General features: G+C 38.8%; 1 protein-coding gene across 1 annotated transcript in view; it reads left to right on the top strand.

The window, feature by feature from the left end:
* The first annotated feature begins 1,513 nt into the window (after positions 1 to 1,513).
* adam9 (ADAM metallopeptidase domain 9) overlaps positions 1,514 to 24,315 on the top strand; it is a 42,625-nt gene continuing 19,823 nt past the window's right edge. The window contains exons 1-7 of the mRNA XM_023297305.3: positions 1,514 to 1,974; positions 8,616 to 8,716; positions 13,612 to 13,670; positions 18,399 to 18,477; positions 21,811 to 21,887; positions 23,362 to 23,563; positions 24,141 to 24,206. Of these exons, the coding sequence (XP_023153073.2) occupies positions 1,908 to 1,974; positions 8,616 to 8,716; positions 13,612 to 13,670; positions 18,399 to 18,477; positions 21,811 to 21,887; positions 23,362 to 23,563; positions 24,141 to 24,206 (651 nt within the window). The 5' untranslated portion in view covers positions 1,514 to 1,907. The remainder of the gene's footprint in view (positions 1,975 to 8,615; positions 8,717 to 13,611; positions 13,671 to 18,398; positions 18,478 to 21,810; positions 21,888 to 23,361; positions 23,564 to 24,140; positions 24,207 to 24,315) is intronic.

The raw sequence follows: 24,315 nt of genomic DNA, 5'->3' as shown, positions 1-24,315 counted from the left end.
AATTTGGTTTTTCTGTTTCATAAAATTGTTGGTTTAGGAAGTTACTCAGTTTTCACTCTAAAAATACCAGCAAAAATATAAATAAACCCAGCAAGTATGTCAGCAAGGGTGTCAAATGGTGCAAACAGTAATCTTCAAAAATGGTAAAAACTTCTTTTAAAAAGATGTAAAAACAAAACCAAAAAAATGCATGTTAACTTTAAAAAATGTAAATACTCAAAAATGGCTATTTTTCAAATATTTATTTATTTGTACTTTTTAAAAAATAGTATTTTCTTGTAAAATTACAGTTTTTAGCTGATATATATCCAGAAAAACTGTAATTTTACAAAATACAAAAATAAATACAGAAACTGTTTTAGTAATTTTTGAGTGTAATTTACATTTTTTTGCAGTTAACATTGATAAATTAGTAATTTTCAATTTTAATTTTGAATCTGTATTTTAACAATAAATGAGAAATCTGTAAATTATTATAAATTATTCAAACATTTACAGGTTTTTAAAAAGGGGAATTTTCTATTTATCTTAGCATTTTTAAAATGTTTTTAAACGATTTGTTTGTTTTTTTACATTAAGGTTACAGCTCTGACGTTTCTTCGTCAGCCAATCAGGGCCGCTTCGCTCCCATTGGCTGACGCTCGTTCGGCTCCTGTCGGTGATTTCCGGTGAAGGTCGAACTTCTTCATCCCGGTGACGCGGAGAAGCGCTCGGTTTGTGTCACCTCACGGCACGGCGAGGTGCGCCTGCGCAGTTTAAACTCGGTTTAAGTTTGATCACGTGGTCAGAGACAACAACGAGCGACTTCCTGTTTAACAGCTGTGATTTCAAAATAAAAGCCCTGGTAGATTCGTGACCTTTAAAGAGCAATAAACAAATGAAATGTAGACGTTTTAAACTTCGATTCAGCACATTTTATATCAAAGAATCATTTTATTTCATGAAAATATCACCTTTAAACTTGGACCAAATGCATCTGATAATTTTTTGTTATGAATCATTAGTTACGAATTTTTACTTTAAATTTTGTTATAAGTCACTTTGTTAATTAGTAACAGTTATGATAATACAAAATAAAATATTTTATGCAGAAATATAACTTTAGTGACTATTATAGAACTTCCAGAAATAGATTTCAGTGGAATCCTAACTGTTAGCTTCACAAAATGTCTCAAATAAAAACTTTAAACAGCAATAAAATGAAAAAAATATATAAAATCAAAAGAGAAATGTGTGTTGTTGTTATTGTTGATTCTTAAGCTTTCACAATAGAACCAATTAGATACCAGTAAAATACTGAATATAGAAAATAAAACTAGATAATTATTATAGTTATCATAATATTTAAGAGTTCATGTAATAATTTATATTACAAAATAATAACCATAGCATTTTTTGACTTCCAGAACAACTAAGCTAAATAAATGGTTGTATTTGTGCTCAAAGAAAATGTCGGGTTTCGGTGCTCTTATTTTGAAGAGCAGCGCAGGAAGCAGGAAGTGTGTCCTCTAGCTTGACTGGGGATTTTCTTCGGTCTCTGCGACTCTCTGAGGACGCGGACTTTGAGCTAACAGACACTAAGCAGCGGATCTTTGTCTTTAACTCTCCGTTCCGGACGCTCCGACTTCAGCCGCCCGCCTCCAGGAGCCGCCCGCCGGCTAACGGCCCCCAGGAGCCCCGCTGCCGGGACAGGCTGCCATGGCTCGGCCGAGGAAGAAAACTGCTGCTGGGTGTTTAGCTTGAAGCTCCGCGGGGAGAAACAGTGACAAGAACTACAACTAGAACTACAAATACAACTAAAAGAAGAACTACAACTACAACTAGAACACAAGCTGCCCTTACACTGAAAACACAGAAGAGGAGGAAGAGGAGGAAGAGGAGTGACATTTAATTAGAAGAAGAAGAAGATGGGAGGCAAAGAGGAGCTGATCTGGTGTCTGCTGCTGCTGCTGAGTGGAAAGTCTGACTGCAGAGGTGAGGAGGGGGAGGAAACACTGGGGTGAGGATGAAGATATTGAGGGTGATGATGAAGATATTGAGGATGAGGATGGTGAGGATGAAGATATTGAGGGTGAGGATGAAGATATTGAGGATGAAGATATTGCGGGTGAGGATGAAGATATTGAGGATGAGGATGGTGAGGATGAAGATATTGAGGGTGAGGATGAAGATATTGAGGATGAAGATATTGAGGGTGAGGATGAAGATATTGAAGGTACCACAGGAACCGTCCACATCTAGAACCTGGAGACCACTGTGGAACCTGTGGAGACGTTCAGTCGTCAGTTCAGGAGATAAACTGTTAAAGTTCTGCTGGTTTTGGTCGATTAATAACAGACGATTCATCCGTGGAACATTTAGTGCGACTGATTCTGAACAACAAGATGAATCATAAATGAGAGATTTTTATTATTTTAATTAGTGTTTCTCCAAAACTACAGAAAGTGGGTCAGACCATTCTGCTTCCCAACCCTTAAAGTCATAGAAAAACATCTAACTACACAACTAAAGCTATAGGAAGAAGTTAACAATGTGGCTAAGTCATAGAGGAAGCTAACTACACAGCTAAAGTCATAGAAAGAAGCTAACTACACAACTAAAGTCATTACAGAAGCTAACAATGTGGCTAAGTCATAGAGGAAGCTAACTACACAGCTAAAGTCATAGAAAGAAGCTAACTACATAGCTAATGCCATAGAAAGAAGCTAACTACATAGCTAATGCCATAGAAAGAAGCTAACTACACTGCTACAGTTATAGAATGGAGCTAACTACAGGAGCTAAAGTTATAGAAAGAAGCTAGCTACACAGCGAAAATTATAGAAAGGAGCTAACTACACAGCTAAAGTTATAGAAAGAAGCTAGCTACACAGCTAAAGTTATAGAAAGAAGCTAACATTTTGGCTAAGTCATTGGGGAAGCTAACTAAATAGCTAAAGCTATCGACAGAGACTAGTGAGGGAGGCCACCAAGACTCCTATGACTCCTGACTTTGTAGAAATGTTTTAACTTTGACTAGAATTTTTTATGGTTGTGTTTCCAAGTTGTGTGTTTCCAGGTTGTTGTGTGTTTCCAGGTTGTGTTTCCAAGTTGTGTGTTTCCAGGTTGTTTTGTGTTTCCAAGTTGTGTGTTTCCAAGTTGTGTGTTTCCAGGTTGTTGTGTGTTTCCAAGTTGTGTGTTTCCAGGTTGTTGTGTGTTTCCAAGTTGTGTGTTTCCAAGTTGTGTGTTTCCAGGTTGTTGTGTGTTTCCAAGTTGTGTGTTTCCAGGTTGTTGTGTGTTTCCAAGGTGTGTATTTTCAGGTTGTGTGTTTCCAAGTTGTGTGTTTCCAGGTTGTTGTGTGTTTCCAGGTTGTGTGTGTTTCAAAGTTGTGTGTTTCAGCAGCATCGCCGACAGTGTGTGTGTCTGTGTGTTATGGTGCGTGTGTGTGTGTGTGTGTGTGTGTGTGTGTTATATTGTGTGTGTGTGTTGTGTGTGTGTGTTGTGTGTGTGTTATGTTGTGTGTGTGTGTGTGTGTTATGTTGTGTGTGTGTGTGTGTGTGTGTGTGTGTGTGTGTGTGTGTGTGTGTGTGTGTGTGTGTGTGTGTTATGTTGTGTGTGTGTGCATGTGTGTGTGTTTGTATTACAGGAATCTGTCCAACTCACTCAGTGGTCTGTTTCCCTGAATCGTGACTCATCCTGTTTTCTTCTCTGTGCTGAACAAACCTCAGCTACAGGCTGGTTTAACTCCTGACAGACGCCGCTCAGGGCTGAACGTAGTTTAACTCCTGACAGATGCCGCTCAGGGCTGAACGTAGTTTAACTCCTGACAGACGCCGCTCAGGGCTGAACGTAGTTTAACTCCTGACAGATGCCGCTCAGGGCTGAACGTAGTTTAACTCCTGACAGACGCCGCTCAGGGCTGAACGTAGTTTAACTCCTGACAGACGCCGCTCAGGGCTGAACGTAGTTTAACTCCTGACAGACGCCGCTCAGGGCTGAACGTAGTTTAACTCCTGACAGACGCCGCTCAGGGCTGAACGTAGTTTAACTCCTGACAGACGCCGCTCAGGGCTGAACGTAGTTTAACTCCTGACAGATGCCGCTCAGGGCTGAACGTAGTTTAACTCCTGACAGACGCCGCTCAGGGCTGAACGTAGTTTAACTCCTGACAGACGCCGCTCAGGGCTGAACGTAGTTTAACTCCTGACAGACGCCGCTCAGGGCTGAACGTAGTTTAACTCCTGACAGACGCCGCTCAGGGCTGAACGTAGTTTAACTCCTGACAGACGCCGCTCAGGGCTGAACGTAGTTTAACTCCTGACAGATGCCGCTCAGGGCTGAACGTAGTTTAACTCCTGACAGACGCCGCTCAGGGCTGAACGTAGTTTAACTCCTGACAGATGCTGCTGAGGGCTGAACGTAGTTTAACTCCTGACAGACGCCGCTCAGGGCTGAACGTAGTTTAACTCCTGACAGATGCTGCTGAGGGCTGAACGTAGTTTAACTCCTGACAGATGCCGCTCAGGGCTGAACGTAGTTTAACTCCTGACAGATGCCGCTCAGGGCTGAACGTAGTTTAACTCCTGAGAGACGCAGCTCAGGGCTGAACGTAGTTTAACTCCTGACAGATGCCGCTCAGGGCTGAACGTAGTTTAACTCCTGACAGACGCCGCTCAGGGCTGAACGTAGTTTAACTCCTGACAGATGCTGCTGAGGGCTGAACGTAGTTTTAACTCCTGACAGACGCCGCTCAGGGCTGAACGTAGTTTAACTCCTGACAGACGCCGCTCAGGGCTGAACGTAGTTTAACTCCTGACAGACGCCGCTCAGGGCTGAACGTAGTTTAACTCCTGACAGACGCCGCTCAGGGCTGAACGTAGTTTAAACTCTCTAAATAAATGTAAATAAATCTTTAAATGAATGTGAACAGGTAGTAGGTTTAGTATTTATGTAGCTGCTGCCTCTTCCCTGAAGGTTGCTCTCTTCTGATTGGCCGGCGTTAGGAAGCCTGCAGCTGGAGTTTGTGAGCATTGGAGTATTCAGTATTCTTTGTTTAAAACTCTGGCCATGTTTGATCAGAGCTATAAAAGTACTTCTTTAAAATACTTCAAAAAGTAATGGTTTGGTTACATGACGTTCAGAATTTACATCATTATCATTATTTTCTAAATTAAATTTCTTCTTTCAGGTTTTATTTTCCTCGTTTCCACTTCAAAGCTCTGATCTTTAAAATCCGTCGGTTTGTTTGATGTCATCTTTAAAAAATCACCAAAATGACATAGAGAAGTTCTACATTTTCATATTTTCATTTTTAAAAGTGAACTTCACCTAAATAGTTCCAGAACCAGGTGAAGGTTCCTGTCCTCTGGTAGGCCGGGAGCTGTCAGGTGAGCAGCGGTCAGTCGGGTTGAAATTCAGGTCGAGTCGAGGTTCAGAACATCTTAGCCCCGTTAGCAGATCTGAGCCGCTTCGGAATGCAAAAGATCAGTTTAGTGAGATTTATTTACACAAGATCAGTTCAGTGAGCTCAAGAACAGCTTTATTCTCTCAGCGAGGTTTGTTTACATTTAACTATTTATTTACAGATTTATTTACATTTAAAGATGTATTTATATTTCTTAAAAGTTTATTTACATTTATTTACAGATTTATTTACACAAGATCAGTTTAGTGAGCTCAAGAACATCTTTAGTCTCTCAGCGAGGTTTAGTTACATTTAACTATTTATTTACATTTAACTATTTATTTACATTTAACTATTTATTTACATTTAAAGATATATTTATATTTATTTAAAGATTTATATACATTTATTTATAGATTTATGTATATCTATTAAAAGTCTATATTTATTTACAGATTTATTTACATTTAAAGATTTATTTAAAGATTTCTTTACATTATTTACAGATTTATTCACATTTAACTATTCGTTTACATTTATTTACAGATTTATTTACATTTATCAAAAGATGTATTTATATTTATCAAAAGTTTATTTACATTTATGTAAAGTTTTATTTGCTTTATTAAAAGATTTATTTACATTTAAAGATTTATTTATGTTTATTTATAGATTTATTGACATTTAAATATTTGTTTATGTTTATTTAAAGATTTATTTACATTTAATTTAAGATTTATTTAAACTTATTTACAGATTTGTTTACATTTAAATATTTATTTAAACTCCCAAAATGCTCTCTGCTTGTTAACATGAACTATCAGTCATCCAAAATGTCCCACAAAACAACAACAAAAAAGATAAACAAGAAACAAAATGTCAAAAAACACACCAAAAATGATAAAAACGAGACACAAAATGACAAACAAAAGAAACAAAACGACAAAAACGAGACACAAAACAACAAAAACGAGGCACAAAATGACAAAAACAAGCCATAAAACGCCAAAAACAAGACACAAAACTACAAATACAAGACACTAAATGATAAAAATTAGATGGAAAATGATAAGAGGCAGACACAAAAAGACAAAACTTTGATAAACGAGACATAAAATTAGAAAAACAACATGACTGAGAAATAAACTGGCTAAAGGAAGACAGAGTCATTAACCTCCACATCAGTCATTGTCATGGTGCCCGTTGCTGCTGAACTCCCAGAATGCTCTCTGATTGTATTCAGACATGAAACCAGTATGAAACTTGGATCACAATAAGTATTAAAAATAATGAAAACATTGACTTAATTTCTTCTACCTAAACCCTGAGATAAAACGTCCCTGAACTAACAGAATAAAGTCCAGAACCTCCGGCAGACGAGTCGTGAGGTTTCCTGTGATGCTGCTGCTGTTGCCGTGGCTGCTGGCGGGACGGAGAGGTCAGCAACCGTTGCCGTGGTTACAGATGAACACACACGTTGTGTCAAACAGATGGAGACAAACAAACCGAGCGGCGGTGTTTGTGTCTCTGTGAGGACTTCCTCCGTCTCTTTATGGGATTTCTTCTTCTTCTTGTTGTCGGCCAAAACTCCCACCGAGGAAATTATTTTTATTTGTTCTCTGCTGACAGGATTATTACATCAGCAGGAGGCCGGAACCCTCCCTGTGGATTCGGGAATTTATCTCTGAGATACAGCATGAAGCAAAGGACAACAACGAGACACAAACGACAAAAACTAGACACAAAACGACAACAACAGGACAGAAAAGGACAAAAACAAGAAACAAAGCGACAGAAACAAGACACAAAATGACAAAAATGAGACAAAACGACAAAAACGAGACACAAAAGGACAAAAGCAAGAAACAAAACGACAGAAACAAGACACAAAATGACAAAAATGAGACAAAATGACAAAAACGAGACACAAAACGACAAAAATGAGACACAAAATGACAAAAACGAGACACAAAAAGACAAAAACAAGAAACAAAGCGACAGAAACAAGACACAAAATGACAAAAATGAGACACAAAATGACAAAAACGAGACACAAAACGACAAATGAGACACAAAACGACAGAAATAGGACACAAAGGGACAAAAACAAGAAAGAAAATGATAAAAACTAGACACAAAATAACAAAAACGAGACACAAAATGACAAAAACAAAACACAAAACAACAAAAACAGGACACGGACAAAAACAAGAAACAAAGCGACAGAAACAAGACACAAAATGACAAAAACGAGACACAAAACGACAAATGAGACAAAACGACAAAAACGAGACACAAAAGGACAAAAACAAGAAACAAAGCAACAGAAACGGGACACAAAACGAAAAAACGAGACACAATGACAAAAACAAGAAACAAAGTGACAAAATTGAGACACAAAATGACAAAAATGAGACATAAAACGACAAAAATGAGACAAAACAACAAAAATGAGACACAAAATGACAAAAATGAGACAAAATGACAAAATTGCGACACAAAGTGGCAAAATTGAGACACAAAATGACAAAAATGAGACACAAAACAGCAAAAACAAGACACAAAATGACAAAAATGAGACACAAAACAGCAAAAACAAGACACAAAATGACAAAAATGAGACTCAAAACGACAGAAACGAGACACAATATGACAAAATCATCACCAGGTTCTGCTAACATGTTGTGGGAAATGTTCCATGAATAATAATTATTATTTAAAATATTATGTTGATTAAAAATGTTCCCACAATTACAGAGACATGGATGAAAAAATAAAACCAGTAAAAGGAAATTTAAATTAGATTCTAACTGTTTTGTCAGAGGTTCAATTTGGTCATCAGGGGACAAGAGAAAATGTCATTTTAAGGGAACTCCAGAGTTATTTGGTATTTAAAATATTTTCAATCATTCTTTTCTCCTAGTTTTAAAGATTTGGTCTCAGGACAAGAACATTTACACACTACTGCATGTTTTAGGATTTTATACGTGGATTATTGGATGTAAAATGTCCTCCAGTTCTGGAACGACCCTTTCAGAGAAATATCTGTGTGAACAAACAAATTAAAAACTATTATTGGATAGATAAATGTGTGCCTCTGAGGTGATATTCTGGTCTGGATGTTGCCTGAGAGGCAGAATTCAGGGACTAAAGTGGTTAAATTTCCCCTGAGAGGCGACTCACAGGGTTTAAAGTCAGACTGAAAACAACCATAAATGTGTTTCCTCCTCAGACTCCCGGCAGACCGAGCACCTGTCATCCTATCAGCTGACCGTCCCTCGACCAATAGGAGGCCGGCTGAGGAGGGACGCCGACGGAAGGCCGCCCAATCAGGTACCACCGTTCACCTCCGAGGGGATTTAACTTCCTGGTTCTGATTGTCTTCTTGTAAATGGAGCGACCATGTAACAAAAATGAAATCCTTAGTCACCAAAATGGAAATATCCATTTTTAAACACAATCGCATTCTTACTAAAACTGTATTTCCAGATAAGTGGATCATTTTCTGGATGAATCGATCAGCTGTTTGGATCCAAAATGGTGAAAAATGTGGATCAGAGTTTCATCAAATGTCTCGTTTAGTTCAAAGATCTTCAGTTTACCGTCAGAGAGGAACGAAACCAGAAAATATGAGGAATATTTTCTGGTCATCATCGGTTACCATGGGGATCTAGCTGTGCAGCATCGGTTACCATGGAGATCTAGCTGTGCAGCATCGGATACCATGGAGATCTAGCTGTGCAGCATCGGTTACCATGGAGATCTAGCTGTGCAGCATCGGTTACCATGGAGATCTAGCTGTGCAGCATCGGTTACCATGGAGATCTAGCTGTGTAGCATCGGTTACCATGGAGATCTAGCTGTGCAGCATCAATTACCATGGAGATCTAGCTGTGTAGCATCGGTTACCATGGAGATCTAGCTGTGCAGCATCAATTACCATGGAGATCTAGCTGTGTAGCATCGGTTACCATGGAGATCTAGCTGTGCAGCATCAATTACCATGGAGATCTAGCTGTGTAGCATCGGTTACCATGGAGATCTAGCTGTGCAGCATCAATTACCATGGAGATCTAGCTGTGTAGCATCAATTACCATGGAGATCTAGCTGTGTAGCATCGGTTACCATGGAGATCTAGCTGTGTAGCATCAATTACCATGGAGATCTAGCTGTGTAGCATCGGTTACCATGGAGATCTAGCTGTGTACAGCCTCCTACATTCCCGACTCTCTTCAGGTCTAAACGAGCTCCAACAGGCCCAAACTTCCTGCTTCGTATCCGTGGTTCTGAGCGCGCTCAGTGCAGCCGTGTGTTCATGCTGAACGTGTTGCAGCTCGTAAGTCGATCATCAGAAACCGTCTGAAGTCACGCCTGTGTTTCCACGGCAACAGCAGTCTGTGTTTTCTGACGGAGGGAAAATAACCTCCAAGGACAGAAGCTGAACTGAAAGCAGCTGGTTTATGGTTTATTCTACTTTACTGCAGTTTAGTTTTCACTCTGTCTGTTATTTCTTGTTGTCGTTAAACATGTTTACATGCCGTACATGTATGTTTTTATGCATTTTATATTTTATTCTTTTGCTGCTGTTTATTTTTTACACTGTAATATATTATATACATTTTATTTGACCTATTTTACACGTTGACAGAGCAGCAAGAAATCATCAATTAGTTCCTGAATTAATCTCCAACTGTTTGGAAACTGATCAATCAGGTCAAACTGTCTGAATTCTGTCACAGAGGAAAGAAACCAGAAACAACTGCTACGGAGCTGAATCTCCATGGTAACCGATGCTGACAGAAAGAAGACACAAAACAACGAAAACGAGACACAAAACGACAAAAACTAGAAACAAAACAACAATATAAGACAAAATGAGACACAACACGACAGAAACAAAACATAAAACAACAAAAATGAGACACAAAACGACAAAAACGAGACACAAAACGACAAAAACGAGATACAAAACGACAAAGACGAGACACAAAACGACAAAGACGAGACACAAAACGACAAAAACGAGATACAAAATGACAAAAATGAGATACAAAACGACAGACGAGACACAAAATGACAAAAACGAGACACAAAATGGCAAAAATATGACACAAATCTGCAGAGCCAGACCTCCATGGTAACTGATCAAACACTGCCTGCAGTTCAACCAGTAAACTCTCTAAATGTTTTGGTGTCACACAGAGATCAAAATGTTCAGTTCATTTCAGAATCTGGGTCCTGCAAACACTTTGTTTAAATCAGACATGAAGAATAAATTAATTATTTTTAGAAATATAAAACTTTCAGTTCATATTTGGTGAATTATTTCACAGTAGTTTGAGAAATGTAAAATCTGATGATTCTTTCAGGTTTTTTGTCACAGTTTTGGTGATTTTAGGGCAAATTTTTGTCATTTTGGACAATTTTTTAAATAATTCTGAAACAGTTTTGAGTCATTATACCAGGTTTTTATACATCTGGATGAACTTGAAGTGATTTAGGTCAAATTTAGTCCTTTTAGATACGTTTTCTGTTGGTTAATTCAGTTTTACGTCCTTTGAGGTGAGTTTTAGGTCATGTTGGATCATTTTGGTTCTGTTTGATTTGATGATTCTCTTAGTTCCAGCTGATAAATGTGTGATTTTTAAGGTTTCTCTTTAAATTAAAACGGCTTTTAAACCCGTCGGTGAGTTTCTGGGTTCAGCTCTGAGATCAGTTTTCTAAACGGGTCGGTTCTGTTCTGGAAGCTGAGCAGCAGGATGAAGGTGTTTCCAGGTGAGTCATGTCCTTGTCCAACCTGCTGGGGTGATGGATCAGACTCTCCTCTTTAATCCTCACCTGCTGCTCATGAACCTACCAGCCAGGTGAGTCAGGTGACCTTCAGAGGAGACGTCTGCATCCCAGTTCACCTGCAGCCCAGTTTCAGAGTCACATTTCAACCATTTTTAGCATTTTAGATCGACTTGAAGTTACTTAGGAAAAGGTTTTGCCATTCTGAACAACATTCAAGTCATTTTATCTACCACAAAACGGGTGAAATTGAAGCAAAAACTCAAATTTTGCACAGGAAACGCACAAAATAAACACAAAAAAGGCCAAAATTACCACTGAAAGGCACAAACTCACCCCTAAAAGAGCCAGAACTACCATAAACATGTTAAATTGTGACAAAAACTCGCATTCAGCACAAAAATATCTAAAACTACCTCAAAAATAACCAAAATTACCCTCAAACATTCAAATATGCCAGCAAAAACGTGGAAAATCACCACATAAACAGCTAAAATCACCACAAAAAGGACCAAAACTGCAACAAAACTGATGAAATTGCGACAAAAACTCTAATTTTGTGCAACAAGCATGCAAAATAACCACAAACAGACAAAGAATCACCCCAAGAAAGAACCAGAACTACCATGTAAGATTCAAATATGGCAGGAAAAACACCCAAAATCACAACTAAAAGTAGCAAAATCACCACAAAAAGTACCAAAACTACCACAAAATAGGTGAAAATGGCAACAAAAACTCAAATTTGGCACAAAAAACTTGAAAAACTACTCCCAAAATTTTGGAGAATTTTTGAACCATTTGTGAGAATTTTGTCTTATTATTTTGGACAAGCATCGGGTGATTTTTTAGACACAGAACGATCCAAATGAGACTCAAAATGACAAAAACAAGACCAACAAACAAGCCAAAATGACACAAATTGACAAACAAGACATAAAACAACAACAACTAGACACAAAACAACTCAAAAAACACACAAAATGACAAAAACAACGCCAAAAAAAATGGCACAAAATGGCAGAAAACAAGACAAAGTGACAGAAAAAGGACTAAATCAACAGAAACAAAACACCAAATGAAGCACAAAACGCCAAAAAACACAACAAATTGACACAAATTGGCCACAAAACAACAAAAAAAACTGAAATTAAGTGAACACAAAGAGATAAAACTGTGCCAAAGACGCATTAAATGACCAGAATGAGGCACAAAACGGCAAAAATAAGAAATAAAGGACAAATATAAGAGAGAATAAGAGACGTAGTGACACAAACAAGACACAACATGACAGAAAGGAGACATGACTGTCCTAAAGAGACACTAAATGACATCTTTCTACAGCTGATTAGTAGAGAGGAAAAGTCTGGAGAGGAAACATGAAGAAAGAAAAACATCTACAGGATGAGATAAAACCACCACAAAGAGACATGAAACAACAAAATAAGACACAAAACAAACACTAAGTGAACATAAAGAGAGAAAACTGTTCCAAAGACACATTAAATGACCAAAATGGCACAAAACGAGAAAAAACGACAAATATAAGAGACAATAAAACAGGTAATGACAAAAACAAGACACAACATAACAGAAAGAAGTAAAAAAAAATGACAAAAGCAAGATAAAAATGACAAATAAAAGAGAAAATAAGACTCATGAAGACCAAAATGAGACACTAAACGACAAAAACTAGACAAAACAAAAACTAGACTTGACAAAAACAAGATACAATATGACAGAAAGGAGACATAACTGTCCTAAAGAGACAAAAAAGGACACAAACGAGACAAAAATCGACCAAAATAAGACAAAAAACGACAAAAATTAGACAAAACAGAGACGACAAGACAAAAAAAAATCTGCCCAAAGTGATTTAAACTTGTCGAAATAATTCAAAAGAAATTGTCCAAAATAAGACAAATTTATCTGATATGACCGAAACCTGGACACTTTTCCAAATTCACTGATAAAATTTGTCTAAAATTGCTTTAAAATTTGTCCAAAATGGCTCAAATTTCTCCAAAATATTGAAAAAATTTCTAAAATTACTTCAGTGTCTGAAAAGCATCATCAAAAACGGCCCCAAATCAGTCCAAAGCGACTGAAACTTGTTAAAATAATTGTGCAAAGTGACTCAAAATTAGTTAAACACGACTGAAACCTGGAATCTGGTTGAAAATGACTGAGAAAGACTGGTAAAAAATAGATCAAATTCACTAAAATAATCAAAAAAATTGTCAAAAATACAAAAAAATTGTCCAAAATTGGCATAGAAATAAAACCAAAGCTTCTGAATGAGTAAATAAATGCAGAATGACTCAGAACCAGAGAACAGAGGAAGTAGTTGGAGATCCATCCAGCATGGAGAAACAGCTTCTACTGATGATGGAGAAACATCTTCTCATTGTGTTTTTATTCTGTCGTCTGTCTGCAGGTTTCTTATGTGATCAGAGTGAATGGAAACGATCATGTCGTTCATCTGGAGAGAAACGAGTAAGTTCTCATCTCAGTCATGTGATGAGAATGATTACTATTGTTATTATTATTGTGTTGGTTTTCCATCTAAAGTCAACCAAATCTGAACCTCTAGAACCTCCTCAGAACTTTTGGTTCTTCATCTCCAGTAACTTTATCAATGATCAGAGTTCTACCTTCATACTGGGAATATTTCCAGAGTTCCAGGTCCTCCTCCTCCTAAAAAAGCTGGAAAATTACCACAAAAAGACACAAAATCACCACAAAAAGGACCAAAATTACCATGAAACAGGTGAAATTGCGATAAAAACTCAAATTTGGCACAAAAACTGACAAAACTACCCCAAAAATAACCAAAATTACTCTGAAAGTTTAAAATATGCCAGCACAAACATGGAAAATTACCACAAAAATGGCCAAATTTACCACGAAAAGGACCAAAACTACCACAAAAGTGGTGAAATTGCGACAAAAACTCAAATTCAGCACAAAAAAACACGCAAAATAACTACAAAAAGACACAAAATCACCACAAAAGAGCCAAAATTATTCTGAAACATTCAAATATGCCTGCAAAGACACCCAAAATCACCACAAAAAGAACCAAAGCTACCATAAAACACGTAAAACTGTGACAAAAACTCAAATGTGGCACATCAAACTTGAAAAACTACCCAAAAATAACCAAAATTACCCTGAAATATTCAAATGTTGAAATGTTTTGCGGCTCCACAAAAACGGCCAAAATTTCCCACGAAAAGGACCAAAACTACCAGAAAACAGGTGAAATCGCAACAAACTCAAATTCAGCACAAAAAAATCAACCAAATAGGACTAAAGTTTCTTCCTGACCTCCTCAGAACATCTGGTTCTTCATCTCCAGTAACTTTATTAACGATCAGAGTTCTACCTTCATACTGGGAATATTTCCAGAGGTCCAGGTCCTTGAAATCCACTGAAGAGAATGTCCCCTGGAGAAAGTTCTAGAGTAGACCTACTGACAACTGTAGAAAGTTCTAGAGTAGACCTGCTGACAACTGTAGAAAGTTCTGGAGTAGACCTACTGACAACTGTAGAAAGTTCTAGAGTAGACCTACCGACAACTGTAGAAAGTTCTGGAGTAGACCTACCGACAACTGGAGAAAGTTCTAGAGTAGACCTACTGACAACTGTAGAAAGTTCTAGAGTAGACCTGCTGACAACTGTAGAAAGTTCTAGAGTAGACCTGCTGACAACTGTAGAAAGTTCTAGAGTAGACCTGCTGACAACTGTAGAAAGTTCTAGAGTAGACCTGCTGACAACTGTAGAAAGTTCTAGAGTAGATCTACTGACAACTGGACAGTTGGTAGGTCTACTCTAGAGCTTTCTCCAGGGGACGTTCTCCTTTCTTGCTTCCAGTCTTTAAGTTTAGTCTCACTGAGAACATTCCAGGTCCTTGAAGTTCAACTTTTTAGAATTCCAGTTCTTAAAGTTCTTACTTTCAGTTTTTTTAAAAAAATCTTGTCACTCCATAAAATCTAGACGAAAAAATCTGTAAAAAATAAAGCAGCAAAACATCAGAAAGTGAAATGAAGAAAAAGAAACAAACCAGAGTGAACTATGAGGAAACTAGTGTCATCTCCTTTACAATCAGTTTGTTTATCGTGGTTTTTCATGAACTACACATGTTTTCATTCCATTTCTAGAGCATGTTATTCCAGAAATTCTTGGAAAAAATCTGCAAACTGAAGCTTTTTTCCTCTCATCAGAATCACATCTGGTCTGTAAATCAATCTGAACCTCAGATCATAATAATCAGAAACAGCAGATAGTCTTTAATTAATCTTTGGTTTTATGTTTCAGACGTCAGCAGAGTCTCACAGCTGCTGATTAGATAAAACTACTAAAGTTCAACTCTTCTCTAGAATCAGTTTCATGATGGAAAAGTTTCGTTTGAGACTGAAAGTTCTGGTTGTTTTTCTCCAGGTTCATGAAAATCAGCCTCAGTCATAAAACGAGTTTAAGAAACTCAAATAATTAAAGGGAGAAATTAAGATCCACGGAATCCTTCAGTATATCTCAGAACTTCTTATCAATAGTTGCATGTTTACAGTTTCTACAAAAGTTCAGGAAATCATAGATCTTTAATAAGAATTCTTCAAAACCTGAATATTAGTGCTCTAAGACATACAAAACCCCTGCAATTTAATGCACCCAAGCATCAGAATCATGGATAATAATGTTCCAAAACATCAAAAACATGAATGTTTTTGCACCAAAACATCATGAACTGAGATATTTAGCTACTTGTACATCAAAAGTCTGGATACTGGCGCCCATATAGCTGCACGGGTTCAGCAGGTGATCCATGTACAGGGCTGGTCCCAGAAGCAGAGGTCTGGGTTCCATTCCTGCTCGCGGCCCTTTGCTGCAAGTCTTCCCCCAACTCTTCTCCCCTGTTTCCTGTCTGTCTCTCACTATGCCTATCCAATAAAAAGCTGAAAAAAGCCAAAAAAAAAGTCTGGATACTGATGAACCAAAACAAAAAAATCTGAATAATAATGCACCAAAGCATCAAAATCCTGAATTTTAACTTGCCAAATCATCAAAACCCTAGATAATAATGTTCCAAAACATGAAAAATCTGAATATTAATGCACCAAAACACCAAAAACCTAGATATTTATGTACTTAATCATGAAAAATCTGGATACTGATGCACCAGAATATCAAAGTCCTGCATAGTAATTCTCTAAAACAGTGGTTCCCAACCCCTGGGTCTGCACCCCCCCCCCCAGGGGGCGCCAGAGATCTGAGGGGGGGGTGTGAAGCTTTGTCTGCTCTGAGGCTGTGATGTTATAAAAAAACTGATTTTTACTTTCTGTGTCATCACAAGTCTACCTATAAAACATTTTTAAAACACATTTATTTGGTCTTTCTTCAGGTTGGCTTCTAGTTCATCTAGATTCATTAGTTTGTCTTACAGTTAGAAAATTACTGACGGAAACGATGTCTGAAAAACGCAGAACAGGAGAAGATTCATCAGTACCTAAAAACTCTGGCTACACCTCTAGAGTTACCTTAAATTTGGTTTTATTAAAGGACAAGACAGAATTATGTTATTTGTAGTGAAATGCTCGTAAATGACAGCATGAAGCCAGAGAATTACGGCGACGTCAGGAAATAAAACACAGTTTGGTAAAGTCGGAAAGATATTCACAAATTCGGACTTCCGGCATCAATAACTCATTAAATATACGTTGTCTAAACATAAACGATGCCTCTTTTCCATCGTTGTAAGGTAGACAATATGCTACAAGCCTAGTTTAATCAAAAGTATCTGCAGAAATAACATTGGTGTCTATGAGCAGCAGGCTGTGAACGAGTGAACAGGGACCGTCTGCAAAATGACACAAATATTCAACACATTTACTGCAGCCAGCAGCTGACTCCTGCTGCTCAGACTACAACTCTTGGTTTGATATAAAAGAAAAAAAATTCATAATTTTAAGGATTTTTTTAGTTAAAAAAAAAATCAATAACTTAACTCATGCATTGTAGTGTCACCAGATTTACTGCAGCCATAAACTCTCTCCTCCTCGTCAGACTACAACTCTTGGTTTGATATTAAATATTATTGTTTTTATAATTTTAGGGAATTTTTTATTAGTAATACAATTCAATAACTTCCCTCTTATGTTTTGTAGTGTAGTTATGGGGTGGTTTAGGTGGGTGGGGGTTGGGGTGCAGCTTATAGCCACACAGGTTGGGAACCACTGCTCTAAAACATCAAAATCCTGGATATTACTGCACCAAAACATCATGAATCTAGATATAAATACATACTTTAACATCAAAAGTCTGGATGTTGATGCAGTAGAACATCAAAAAGCTGGATATTAACATACCCAAACATATAAAACCTGGATAGTAATGCCCTAAAACATCAAAAACTTGGATAATATGCCTCAAACTATCTAAAATCTGGATATTAACGCACCAAACCATTAAAATCTTGAATAGTAATTCTCTAAAACATCAAAAACCTCAATATTAATGTCCCAAAACATCAAAAACCTTGATATTAATGCACCAAAACATCATGAATCTATATATTTACGTACTTGAGCTTCAAAAATCTGGATACTGATGAACCAAAACATCAAAAACCTTAAAATAACACACCAAAATGTCAAAAACCTGAATATTATTGCCAAAAAAACAGTAAAAACTGTGATATTAAGGCACCAAAGTGTGAAAACCTGAATATTAAAGACTGGAAACATCAGAAACCTGAATATTAGCGAACCAAACCTGAGGAACATCAGCTGGAACCTCCACCAGGTGGTCGAGATGTTTGAAGAAGAAACAATCACACCTTCAGTTCTCACCTGAGAACAGCACCTGTCCTGGTCCTGGTCCTGGCCCTGGCCCTGGTCCTGGCCATGGTCCTGGTCCAGGCCCTGGTCCTGGCCCTGGCCCTGGTCCTGGTCCTGGCCCTGGCCCTGGCCCTGGTCCTGGCCATGGTCCTGGTCCAGGCCCTGGTCCTGGCCCTGGTCCTGGCCATGGTCCTGGTCCAGGCCCTGGTCCTGGCCATGGTCCTGGCCCTGGTCCAGGCCCTGGTCCTGGCCCTGGTCCAGGCCCTGGTCCTGGCCCTGGTCCTGGCCCTGGTCCTGGTCCTGGCCATGGTCCTGGTCCTGGTCCTGGCTCTGGTCCTGGTTCTAGAACTTGTTAGAACCTCCAGTAACCTGCTGTTATTGTCTGCAGGCTGCTGGTTCCTCCAGACTTCACCGTGTTCACCTACAGTCCAGACGGATCTCTGCTCACATCCAGACCACCTGTCCAGGTAACGTTCTCTCCAGGTAACGTTCTGTCCAGGTAACGTTCTCTCCAGGTAACGTTCTCTCCTGTCCAGGTAACGTTCTCACCTGTCCAGGTAATGTTCTGTCCAGGTAATGTTCTCACCTGTCCAGGTAATGTTCTGTCCAGGTAATGTTCTCACCTGTCCAGGTAATGTTCTCACCTGTTGGTTCACAGTAGAACATGGATTCTGGTGCTGCTTTGTTCTAATAACCAAAGTAAACCAGAACATTTCAGTGTGATAATGGAGCGTCTACCAGGGGATATTTCCTGCTTCTTTATTATACATACATGATTTATATAAGTACACTTTATTTTGAAAAGCTGGCATATTTCAGTCCCTGGTTAGCCTTTTGTAACATTTCAGAACTTTTGTTTTGATAGTTTAGTGTACCTCGATACACCCTGTTAACTTTTTTACAGCTAACTAAGGACTTTTACTCAGAAAAACCCAAATACGTGAACTTCCTTCCTTTAGCCATGTTACGTCTACTTCCTGTTTAAATAAATAATAATAACAACATGCAGCTCGAGAGACTCTTATTGTGAAGGTCAACCCAACAGATGTGTAGGAATACTAAACACTGTACGGCTGATGGATTAGAACTTTTTAGAACCTGTTAGAAACTTTTACAACACACTACAACCTGTTAGAACACGTTAGAACCTGTTAGAGAACATGTTAGAGCCCGTTAGAACACGCTAGAACACATTAGAACCTGTTAGAACACATGTTCAAACCTGTTTGAACACATGTTAGAGCCTGTTAGAACACATGTTAGAGCCTGTTAGAACACATTAGAACCATTTAGAACACATTAGAACCTGTTAGAGAACATGTTAGAGCCTGTTAGAACACGCTAGAACACATTAGAACCTGTTAGAACACATGTTTAAACCTGTTTGAACACATGTTAGAACCTGTTAGAACACATTAGAACCTTTTAGAACACATTAGAACCTTTTAGAACACATTAGAACCTGTTAGAGAACATGTTAGAGCCTGTTAGAACACGCTAGAACACATTAGAACCTGTTAGAACACATGTTCAAACCTGTTTGAACACATGTTTGAGCCTGTTAGAACACATGTTAGAACCTGTTAGAACACATTAGAACCTTTTAGAACACATTAGAACCTGTTAGAGAACATGTTAGAGCCTGTTGGAACACATTAGAACCTGTTAGAGAACATGTTGGTGCCTGTTAGAACAAGCTAGAACATATTAGAACACATGTTAGAACCTTTTAGAACACATGTTAGAACCTGTTTAGAACACATTAGAACCTTTTTTGAACATGTTAGAACCTTTTAGAACACATTAGAACCTGTTAGAACACATTAGAACCTGTTAAAACACCTGTTAGAACCGTTTAGAACCTGGTAGAACGTGTGTAAATCTTTGTTATTGTCATCAGCTGATAGAACCTCTAACATTAACAGGATGCTAGTGGAGGCGGCCATGTTTGTAGTCCATCCAGCAGGGAAACGTTTCTTAGTTTTTAGGTGATTTTGATGAAATGTCAGAATTCTGAGCCCTGATTGGTTGAATTTTCTTCTGGGACAGAACATGATGACAGATTCTGAAGGAGCCACATCAGGATTTTTAGATTTTCTGCAGGAAATCATTTTTTTTTTCTTCAGCTCAGTTCAGAGCTGCAGCTGCTTGTTCTAAGATGTTAGAACCCACTTCCTGCTGCTCCTCCTCTGGTTCTTTAGGTTGTTGGGTCTTTCCCAGCCCAGAGGCATGATGGGAGTTTCCTCATCAGTTGGTCTTCGTCAGGACGAGGACATTTCCTGTCTCTGACTGTTTGGAATCAGACCAGAGATCAGCTGCTGCTCACTGAGACTCACTGCACTGTTAAATACACGTTAAATACATGTTAAAACACGTTAAATACACGTTAAAACACGTTAAATACACACAAACACGTTTAAAACACGTTAAAACACGTTAAAACACGTTAAATACACACAGACACGTTTAAAACACGTTAAAACACGTTAAATACATGTTAAAACACGTTAAATACACGTTAAAACACATTAAAACGTGTGTTTAACGTGTGTTTTGTTTTGTTTTTTGTGAGAAATAACACTTTTTGTCACAATTTCACCACTTTTGTGGTAATTTTGGTCCTTTTTGTGGTGATTTTCTATGTTTTTCTTGGCACATTAGAACGTTTCAGGGTGATTTTGGCCATTTCTGTGGTTGTTTTGCATGTTTTTTGTGCCAAATTTTAATTTTTATCACAATTTCACCTGTTTTGTCGTGATTTTGGATGTTTTTCCTGGCATATTTGAACCTTTCAGGGTAGTTTTGGCTCTTTTTGGGGTGATTCTATGTCTTTTTCTGGTCACCTTCCAACTTTTTTAGTTACTTTCGTTGCAGTTTTTACCCGAATTCATATGTGTTTTGCCTCTGAGAACGTCCTTGAAGTCCACAGAGGAGAACGTCCCCTGGAGAAAGTTCTAGAGTAGACCTACCGACACCTGGAGAAAGTCCTTGAGTAGACCTACCAACAACTGTAGAACGTTCTAGAGTAGACCTACTGACAGCTGTAGAAAGTTCTAGAGTAGACCTACAGACACCTGGAGAAAGTTCTAGAGTAGACCTAGCAACAACTGGAGAAAGTTCTAGAGTTGATCTACCGACACCTAGAGAAAGTTCTAGAGTAGATCTACCGACACCTGTAGAAAGTTCTAGAGTAGACCTACAGACAACTGGAGAAAGTTCTAGAGTAGACCTACAGACAACTGTCCAGTTGTTGGTAGGTCTACTCTAGAACTTTCTCCAGGGGATGTTCTCCTTTCCTGCTTCCAGTCTTTAAGTTTATGCAGTTCAGGGCTGAATTATTTTCTTGTAGAAGTGGTTTTAAAATTGAGGCCTGGCAGCTGCAATAAAAATATTTGAAAGTTCAGTCAGATTCACTGAGCAGGAAATCAGGAAGAGGAAGTGAGAAACTAAAAATGATGAGTTGGAATTCCTCTGAAGTCGCACACAGACACCCACACACACACACACACACACATACACACACACACACACACACACACACACACACACACACACACACACACACACACACACACACACACACACACACAGAGAGAGACAGGAAGTGATGTCTCAGCTCCTGGTTGACTGGTACAGGAAATATGTTTGTTTTCTCTCAGATTAAACTTCACTCTTGTGTTCCAGTGAAATCTGATCAGTCGATGACATCACTGATCGTGTTTGATCGATAATAAAGTGTAGAGCTGCAGGTGGAGCTCCCCCTGCTGGTCACTGAGGCTCACTGTACCGTTCTGTTCCAGATCCACTGCCAGTACCGAGGCTTCGTTCAGGATGTCGACGGTTCAGCTGCTGCTCTGAGCGTCTGCAACGGACTCAGGTAACACCTCAGATAAACCCAACCAGATCTGATGAAGGTCCTCTAGAACCATCTGGTTCTTTATTAATGATCAGAGTTCCATGTTCATACTGTGAATATCACCAGATTTAGTCTTTAGATTCAGACGCCTGGAGTGGATGAAAAATTGATCTGGTCTGTGAACGAATTATACCTGCTGTAATCTGACACAAAACAACCCAGAATGATGAAAGACCACCAAACTGGGATGTAGAAAGACTTAAACCACCAAACTGGGATGTAGAAAGGCTTAAACCACCAAACTGGGATGTAGAAAGGCTTAAACCACCAAACTGGGATGTAGAAAGACTTAAACCACCAAACGGGGATGTAGAAAGACTTAAACCACCAAACGGGCATCTAGAAAGGCTTAAACCACCAAACGGGGATCTAGAAAGGCTTAAACCACCAAACTGGAAGTCGTCTCCTTTACAGTCAGTTTATTTATCATTGTTTATTTATTGTCATGAACTACACACATTTTCATTTCATTCCTAAATAATGTTCATCCAGAAATCTCCAAAAACCTGACTGCTGAAGCTATTTTCTTCTCGTCAGAATCATGTCTAGTCTGTACAACAACCACAAAGACACACAAAAACAACAACATAGACATAAAACAACCACACAGAGACAAACTGATCATATGGACACACAAAATAATCACAAAATGATATGAAATAATATCAGAGACAAAACAATAAAGACACACCAAACACCAAAATGAGGACGTTGTGCGGCCTGTTGTTGACGTCCCTAAACAAACTCTGAGAGATGCAGATAAATGGGGAGTCAGAGTTTCTTCAGAAAACACACAAATGAAATCATTTCTTATCCATCATCAGTTAAATAAGGTCCAATAAACCCCAGAGTTAGAGAGGAAACACCAAAGACACCTGAAGGACGAACTCTCTGACCATCTGTGAGGAGTATTAATAGGGATGAGTGTGTGTTTGTGTGTTTGTCGTCCTGCTGCTGTGTCAGTGTGAGTCCTCAGTAATTAGTTTGGTGGACACACACTGGATTAATTAACAGCTTTTTAACCTTTGTGTAGCTCCGCTGAAGGTTTGGAAGAACTTTAAAGGAAGAAGTCACACAATTAATGGAAGAAATGTAGTTTGTTATCAGTGAAAAACCAGTTTAGTCACAAATATCAGAGACAGATGCACATAAAACATAAATAAAACATAAAAGCACTGCAAAGGGACGCAAAACAACAACAAAGAGACACAAAGCAACCGCAAAGAGACACAAAACAGCCACAAAGAGACACAAAACGACCACAAAGAGACACAAAACAGCCACAAAGAGACACCAAACCACAAAGAGACACCAAACCACCACAAAGAGACACAAAACACCAATATGATGACATGTTGTCCATCCTTGTTGGTGACGTCTCACTCTGATTGACAGCTGGTATATTCATCCTGTCTGTGGGTTTATGTTTTTTCAGAGGAGTGATACATCTCACTGATGTCAGCTACGGTATCGAGCCGTTAGACTCCGCCCCCGACCAGCACCTGGTGTACCGCCTACAGGATGTGACATCACAGCCCCAAGGGTGTGGAATGCCGCACAACGAGCACGACCACAGCAACGCTACGGAGCATGCTCAGTACGGACCGGAGGAAATACACTACAGACAACACAGCAGGGTGTGTTAGACAGCACAACCACAAAGACACACAAAACCACCACAAAGACACACAAACAACCACAAAGACACACAAACAACCACAAAGACACACAAAACCACCACAAAGAGACACAAAACAACCACAAAGACACACAAACAACCACAAAGACACACAAAACCACCACAAAGAGACACAAAACAACCGCAAAGACACACAAAACAAGCACAAAGACACACAAAACCATCACAAAGACACACAAAACCACCACAAAGAGACACAAAACAACCACAAAGAGACACAAAACAACCACAAAGAGACACAAAACCACCACAAAGAGACACAAAACCCCCGCAAAGACACACAAAACCACCACAAAGACACAAAACCACCGCAAAGACACACAAAACCACCACAAAGAGACAAAACCACCGCAAAGACACAGAAAACCACCACAAAGACAAAAAACAACCACAAAGACACAGAAAAAACACCACAAAGACACACAAAACCACCACAGGGACACAAAACAACCACATGTTGTGTTATCTTTCCTGCACACTGACTGTTTTTGTCGTTGTCATTGGTTTCACTGCAGATGAAACGAGCCGTTCTCCATCAGACTCACTACGTGGAGCTGCTGCTGGTGGTCGACAACGACAGGGTGAGACACACACAGGCTAGCAGTTTCCCTCCGCTTCCAGTCTTTGTGCTAAACTAGGCTAGATGCACCGTTGCTGTACACCTGAGTGTGTTTGTGTTTGTGTGTCTGC

The sequence above is a fragment of the Amphiprion ocellaris genome, chromosome 6 (assembly GCF_022539595.1).
Source record: "Amphiprion ocellaris isolate individual 3 ecotype Okinawa chromosome 6, ASM2253959v1, whole genome shotgun sequence".
NCBI lineage: Eukaryota > Metazoa > Chordata > Actinopteri > Pomacentridae > Amphiprion > Amphiprion ocellaris.
The sequence above is the reverse complement of the archived record's forward strand: the minus strand, read 5'-3'. Positions and strand labels throughout refer to the sequence as shown.